This window comes from Lactuca sativa, chromosome 3 (genome assembly GCF_002870075.4).
Source record: "Lactuca sativa cultivar Salinas chromosome 3, Lsat_Salinas_v11, whole genome shotgun sequence".
Lineage (NCBI taxonomy): Eukaryota > Viridiplantae > Streptophyta > Magnoliopsida > Asterales > Asteraceae > Lactuca > Lactuca sativa.
The window spans coordinates 29,389,345-29,397,196 of record NC_056625.2 but is presented as its reverse complement, the minus strand read 5'-3'; the positions used below and the strand labels follow the sequence as shown (position 1 = coordinate 29,397,196).

General features: G+C 42.2%; 1 protein-coding gene and 1 non-coding gene across 2 annotated transcripts; one reads left to right on the top strand and one right to left on the bottom strand.

Annotated features, from left to right (window-relative positions):
* Positions 1-5,322: 5,322 nt before the first annotated feature.
* On the bottom strand, positions 5,323-5,429 carry LOC111898529 (small nucleolar RNA R71). The gene has a single exon (XR_002852596.1). It is a non-coding gene; the product is annotated as a small nucleolar RNA R71 (small nucleolar RNA).
* A 204-nt stretch (positions 5,430-5,633) lies between these two features.
* Positions 5,634-7,547, top strand: LOC111898526 (uncharacterized). Its single transcript, XM_023894435.1, has one exon. The coding sequence runs from the start codon at positions 5,634-5,636 to the stop codon at positions 7,545-7,547; it is 1,914 nt and encodes a 637-aa protein (XP_023750203.1).
* Positions 7,548-7,852: the final 305 nt, after the last annotated feature.

Sequence of the window (7,852 nt, the reverse complement as noted above, 5' to 3'; positions counted from 1 at the left end):
ATAGGCGATGACCTTACCTCGTTGCATCCGAACACAACCGAGCCCTTGGTTGGATGCATCGCAGTATACAACGAAGTCTTCTATCCCCTCGGGAAGGGATAGTATCGGTGCGGTGCATAAGGCTCGTTTCAGCGTTTGAAACGCTTTCTCTTGTTTCTCTTCCCAGTCAAAGACCACTCCTTTCTGGGTCAGTGTAGTAAGAGGTTTCGCAATCCGGGAGAAGTTCTGTATGAACCTATGGAAGTAGCCAGCGAGACCTAGAAATTGATGAATATATGTTGGTGTCTTCGGTGCTGACCAGTTCTCAATGGCTTTAATTTTGGATGGGTCCACGTGGATTCCCTCTTTGCTAACCACGTGTCCTAAGAATTCGACTCTTCGGATACAAAATACACATTTAGAGAACTTCGCATAGAGCTTCTCCGTTCGTAAAGTTCCTAGAACTTGTCACAGGTGATCGCCGTGTTCTTCCTTACTCCGAGAGTAGACTAGGATGTCATCAATGAAGACGATGACGAATTGATCCAAGTAAGGTCGACATACTCTATTCATCAAGTCCATGAATACTGTCGGCGCATTGGTCAATCCGAATGGCATTACCACGAACTCGTAGTGTCCGTAACGAGTTCGGAAGGCTGTTTTTGGAACATTCTCCTCTATCACTCGTAACTGGTGATATTCGGATCTTAGATCAATTTTGGAAAAGTAACTCGCCCCTTCCAGTTGGTCAAATAAATTGTCTATGCAAGGCAGAGGGTAACAATTTTTGACCGTCAGTTTGTTGAATTCTCTGTAGTCGATACACATACGGAATGATCCGTCTTTCTTCTTAACGAACTAGACCGGTGCTCCCCAGGGTAAGAAGCTTGGTCTAATAAAGCCCTTGCTGAGTAGTTCGTTAAGTTGACCAGATAGTTCCTGCATCTCTGCTGGTGCTAATCGGTAAGGCGATTTGGCTACTGGGGTAGCGCCTGGAACTAAGTCGATTCTGAACTCAACTTGTCGTTGCAGAGGTAGTCCTGGCAGTTCTTCTGGAAAGATGTCGGGAAATTCGTTCACTACCAGAATGTTCTTTAGTTCTTTCGTTTCTAGGTTCGTATCAACAGCGTGAGCAAGGAATGCGCGATATTCCATACGTAGATACTTTTCTGCTTGAATACTTGAGATGATACGAGACTCGTACCGGGTTTGTCGCCATAGATAAAGAGAGTCTCGTTAGACGGAAGATTAAGGCGTACAACCTTTTCGTAACACATAATGTTGGCACAATGAAGACTCAACCAATCCATGCCGATGATGACGTTGAAACTTTTAATCGAGACCGACATGAGGTCGATTGGAAATGAATGGCTATCTAGAGTTAGGTTACATCCTATGTATATGCTATTAGTGGTCTCTGTTTTCCCATTATCCATTTCTATAGTGAATGGTTCCTTAAGTGTGCGTGGTTTTTGTTTAAGTAGGCAAGAAAATTTATGATTTACGAAGTTTCTCTCCGCTCCACTATCAAACAGTATGCATGCATAAGAGTTTTCATGGAGAAACGTACCAGTCACCGCCGAAGGGTCAACAACTGCTTCCCCTTGGCCTATAACTAGAACTCTTCCCGCTCAACCAGCATTTCTTGCTTTGGGGCAGTCCCTTTTACATCCATAGCAAGCCTGGCCCACGCCAACGTCGGGAACTTGGGTGATCGGCCTTGGCAAAGATTTGCAGAAACGGACAGTGTGTCCTTTCTTGTTGCAGTTGGAGCACTGCATTTCTCGGCAGGGGCCGTTGTGGTAGAAGTTGCATTTGTTGCACTTTAGCAAACTTCATGCGTACTGCATCACTGGAGCAGCATCGACGTGTGCTATCGCGGCATGAACCACCCCAATCTGCTGCTTTTTGGCAGCTTTTTGTTTCTTCTTGTCATCCCAGAATTTCCGCTTGTTGTCAGTAGGTTTGGAGGGTTCTGAGATGACCAGGGTTGTTGTTGATGATGGGGATTGGGCTCCATGATCGATGAGTCGATATACCAATCGCTTGGCACTATCGAAGGTAGTAGGTTGTAAAGATAGGACATTTACCTGGTACGGAGGCACCAGCCCCCAGATGTACCTTTTGACCTTTTCCCCTCAGTGGGAACCATTTTGGGACAGAGAGCTACCAGTTCACTGAATCTGGCGGTATACGCGACTATGTTGGATCCCCTCATGGTGAGGCTCCATAGTTCCTGTTCCAACTTCTGGATCTCGCCCTTCGGGCAGTACTCCTCAATCATGAGGTCTTTCATAGTTTCCCAACCCATGTCATTTGCCACTATGAGAGTTAGTGACTTGACATGGCTATTCCACCATGTCAGGGCTTTCTCTTCGAAGGTGCACGCAGCAAATTTTACTTTGCTCGCGGCAGGGCAGGAAAAAATCTCGAAGATTGACTCCGTCTTCTCGAACCATTGCGAGAGGGAAATGACTCCACCAGTCCCTTTGAAGGACTTTGGCTTGCAGTTAGTGAAGTCCTTGTAGGAGCGCTCTCTCGAGCACACAAGGAGTTCACCTTGAGTAGAGTTAACAGGGGTTCCACCTCTGCTGGCATCATTGGAGTGATACTGAGCCATGGCAATCGCCACAGCCACAGCGACTGCAGCATTCAAAGCTTCTGCATCGATTTGCGGAGGAGGTGGTGGTATCGGAGTTTGAGTATTCAGAGGATTACGCCTTGTTGATCTGCGAGGAGGCATCCTTCAACTATAAGTTTAAAGGAAAGATGTACATGGTGGTTAGAATCAATTGTAAGCATGGTGAGAGTGAGCCATTGGCTAAATCGCCATAGTCGAACAGTTGAATGAGTCTATGTTTTGAACTAGGAGTACAGTGGAGGAGTAGAGAAACACAAGAGTACACATTTTTCCAACAGATTGGAGAACTGTCAATATTACTGGTAATACTTATGTAATTGAGTTCGGGAAAAACGACCTAACAGTAGGTGATATGGGCTTATTTAGTCATATGTTAGCATACATTTTTATTCATTTTTAGCTAATTATGTGCATAATGTGGACAAAAGGTACTTAATAATGTTTAAATTTTGTTTTCAGTCCAAAAGACATGCTTGGAAGTAAAAGGGAACAAGGAGAAGCAATTAGAGACCAAAGAATGAAGAATGAGGAACAAAAGCACACTAACTCGGCGAGTCCGCGAGGCTACTCGGCGAGTACCCAAGAATATTCCCGAAGATAAGGCAAGACTCCTGAAAACATACAGATTGTACCTGTACTCGGCGAGTCCACGAGTCTACTCGCCGAGTAGCCTTTGTTATGTGATAACTATAAATATCGAACCTTTATCCGAATTGGAGAGACTTCTGGCGTTTTGGGAGCTGCACCTGCGATTGAAGAACCCTTTGGAGATCTGAGAAACCCTAACCCTTGATCCTTTGAAGAATCAAGGCAATTTAGGTTATACATTCCAATTAATCATAGAATTTAAGCATGTCTAGCCTAGTTGAACTTGTTTTTGAGTTTGTTTTTACTGTGATTATGAACTAAATTCGTTTGTTTCTGTTTGGGAAGACCAAGTTACTCCTATGGTTTAATTATTACTTTTTGATTGATTGTTCATTGGTGATTTTATTAAATTAAGTTTGTTAAAGAACTTATGCATTAACCACAATTATTTTCTGTTAATTGGAAGACAATTAAGCTGCATGAACATCTCTTAGTTGTTAACCTCATATGTCTATGTGAATACTTTATCATATGCCTAAGAATAATGAATATGAAACTAGGATTAATAAGAGAATGGGTAAATTAATGTGTGAGCTTGTTTGAGAAACCAACAAACAAGAGGTTAATTGAAACACCAACTTGATTAACCAATTACAAATCTTATTTAATCCAAATAATTGAACTAGGGAATTAATTAGTTTAAACAATTGGCCACTGCTTGAATTGATTAATTGTCTAAGGGTTAGTATTAACGAACATGAACCTAACCACTATAGTTGGTAACCAATAACAATTGATCTACCATATAAGTAACCATAGGAGTGAATTGGTTGGACCTAAACAGAAACCCTTTATTAAATTTGGTGAATTTGTTACTTGTCTTAGTTGTTTAGTTAATTAAGTGTTTAAGTGGTATGTTTAAGTTTCTAGTCTTGTAAAACTAGAGAAAAACCATTTTACTTTTATTACTTGCTTAGTTAAAATTAGTTATTAGTTTAATTTATGTTCCCTGAGTTCGACACCCTACTTGTCCAACTATACCACTAAAAGACAGGTTCACTGCCTTTGTGTGATTGATTTATCAACTAAAAGTAGGAATAAAACCAGTACATTTTACACACATCAAGTTTTTGGCGCCGTTGCCGGGGAACGGTTCCAAAATTAAGTCTAATTCCTAATTTTATCAACCCTTTGTGTGAGTTTTTCGTGCACAAAGTTATTTTTCAGTAATACAGTAAGTAGGTTAGGTTTTAGAATTATTAGTTTCTTTTTAGAAGTCTATTAATTAGTTTTAATTTTTTTGGTTTTAAACAGTCTACTCGCCGAGTGCATTCGCACCTACTCGGCGAGTACCCTGTTGTTTGCCAAACTATTTTTCTTTTTAATTCTGTTTCATTTTTGTTCTTTTTACGTGTTTTTTCTTGTTTGTTTGCAGTTGTTTCATGACCCGAGGATCTGATACACCCCTGATTCCTCCTCTCGAAGACCCGAAATCCGCACTAAGTAGGAACAAAGGAAAAGCCGTTGGAGAATCCACTTCTTCAAAGAATTCTCCACTAAAGAACCTCAAGTCCGTTTTCAGCAAGAAGAAGAGCAGCAAATCAGAAGCATCCAGCGCCTCTTTAACAATAGAACACCCAATTAAAGAAGACACCGAGTACGAGACCATAGAAGAAGAAGAACCTACATACAAGCACGAATCCGATTGTGAGGACGATTTAGTTATCACTATAGCTAATATCGATGAAGTCCCCATGGGTGAATGGAAGAAGAGGATGCGCGATGACACTGGCCCAGGACTTGTGCAGCCCGCAATTCCTGCAACTGCTATTTTTGAGCTCAAGGGTCATATCCTAGCTTTACTTAAAGAAATCCCTTTCACTGGCAAAGATCACAAAGACACCTACAATCACTTGGATGAAGTTAATGATGTAGCTGATTATTTCAATGTTCCCAATGTGCCTCGGGAAACTCAGCTACTTCGTATGCTTCCGGTTACTTTGAAGGATGCTGCAAAGGATTGGCTCAAGTCACTACCCCCCGGATCCATCACTACATGGGCCCAACTGAAAGAAGAGTTCATTGATCAATTCTGCCCTCCATCCAAGATATCCAAGCTCAAGAAAGTCATAGCCAACTTTGAACAACAAGCTAGAGAGTCACTATATAAAGCTTGGGAGAGGTACAAGAGCTTGTTAGGGAATTGCCCACATTACGACCTCAATAGTCAACAAGAAGTCTCCATCTTTTATGATGGAGTAAATGTTACAACAAGGACTCGCAAGGTCCACTAACGAAGAAGGCACCTCCAGTGATAAAGCAGCTAATTGAAGAATTCTCTAAGCATTCTAGAGAATACCACAATCCAAGAAATGATATAACAACGGGGTCCGCCTATGCAGCTTCAGAAGACTTATCAGCAGTGATGGCCATGTTGAAAAATATGGATAGGAGGATGAGCAAAATGGACCAAACGATACATGCTATACGGGTGGGGTGTGAAAACTGCAATGGGCCTCATCTTACTAGAGACTGCAACTTGGATGAAAATGGCAACAAGAAGGTGCAAGTTTGTTACTCAAGTGGGGACCGATATGATGAACATTGGCGAAAACCAAAGAAAGAGTGGATCCCTTATGAAGAGTACAAGAAGGCTGAGGAGGAGAAGTTCAGGCAGAAAGGAAGAGGTTTTTCCCAAAAGGAGGAGCCAGCACAAGAAAGAAAACCAAGTTTGGAAGAAATGCTTACCAAATTTGTAGTTGCTTCAGAAATGAGACATAGTGATCATGATGCTGCAATTCAAGAAACAAGGACAATGCTTAGAAACCAGCAAGCATCTATCCACAACATAGAAACGCAGCTAGGGCAACTTGCTCAACAAATCAACCAAAGATCATCGGGCGAATTTCCTAGTAAAACTGAAAATAACCCACGAGGAACACATATAAACATAGTCACAACAAGAAGTGGGAAGATAATCACTCCTCTGGCCCCTATTCAGAATGAAGCACCTAAAGAATTGCAGAAGGAGGATGCAAAAACTCTAGACCAAAATCCAAACCTTCAATCTGCAGAGCCTCCTCGCCGAGTCCAGAATATGGACTCGACGAGTCCACTTCAAAACCCGAAAGAGCGGATTCTTGAAAAGCCATTTCTGCCTCCATTGCCATATCCAACCAGAGCTAGGAGTGAAAAGCAGGAAGAGGAGTACCATAAGTTTCTTGATCATATCAAAGCTCTTCAAATCAACATACCCTTCATCGAAGTTGTCGCACAAATGCTAAAATATGCAAAATTCCTTAAGGAACTTCTCACGAATAGAAGAAAGATGGAGGAAGTGAAAAAGGTAGTTCTTAATGAGAACTTCTCAGCTGCCATGCTAAATCAACTACCAAAGAAGAAGGGTGACCCGGGGAGCTTGACTTTGCCTTGCCAATTTGGTAACTTGGCTACTATTCATGCTTTGGCCGATTCGGGAGCAAGTGTGAACCTCATGCCATATTCATTCTTCAAGAAGCTGGATCTCCCGGAACCAAGGCCAATTCGTATGGCGATTCACTTGGCAAACAAGACAGTCACTTTTCCAAGAGGCTTATGTGAAGACTTATTGGTCAAGGTGGACAAGTTTGTATTACCCAAAGATTTCATAATTCTAGACATGGAGGCGGATCCTCAAGTCCCGATCATCCTTGGAAGACCTTTCCTCAACACTGCAAGTGCTATAGTAGACATGAGGGACTCGAAGCTTACTTTACGGGTAACAGACGACTCAGTCACTTTTGGGGTTGATCAAGCAATGAAGTATGCAAGGAATAGTGATGACATGGTGTTCTCAATTGACATGCTTGATGAATTAATGGAGGAGTGCGAAAGTGAAGATCCCAACAAGTCCACCGTTTTTGATAAAGAATTTGATGCTGAAAAAGACTTAATGGAGATCGAGAGGCTGCTGGAAGAAGCTGAGTTTGAAGAATTAATGAAACAATTTGACAGATCAACTCGCCGAGTAGGGCCGATCTACTCGTCGAGTCTAAGCGAAGAAAAAATGGAATTCGTGAATTCAGCTGCCAACTCGCCGAGTCCCTTACCTGCACTTGGCGAGTACAACCAACAGAACCCAAAAACTGAGCTCAAAACGTTACCAGAACATTTGGAGTATGCTTTCCTTGAAGATGGCCGACAAAAGACAGTTATCATAGCCTCTGACCTTTCCGAATCTGAAAAAGAAGAACTAGTTCAAGTTTTGAAGAAGCGAAACTGGGCCATAGCATGGAGCATTACCGACATCAACGGAATGAGCCCCTCTTATTGTTCTCACAAGATTAATCTGGAAGAATGAGCAAAGCCGGTTGTGCAACACCAAAGAAGATTGAACCCAAATATGCAAGAAGTGGTCAAGAAGGAAGTGGTCAAGCTTTTGATTGTGGGGATTATATATTCCATTTCCGACAGTCTGTGGGTGAGCCCGGTCCAAGTGGTGCCCAAGAAAGGAGGGATGACGGTCATAACCAACGAGAAGAACGAGCTTATTCTGACACGAACAGTAACCGGTTGGAGAGTGTGCATCGATTATCGAAAGCTAAACGATGCCAATCGTAAAGACCATTTCCCCTTACCTTTTATTGATCAAATGTTAGAAAGAAT

Excerpts from the sequence above, each read along its gene's own strand:
- LOC111898526 (XM_023894435.1), top strand. The coding sequence starts at position 5,634 with ATGGCCATGTTGAAAAATATGGATAGGAGGATGAGCAAAATGGACCAA.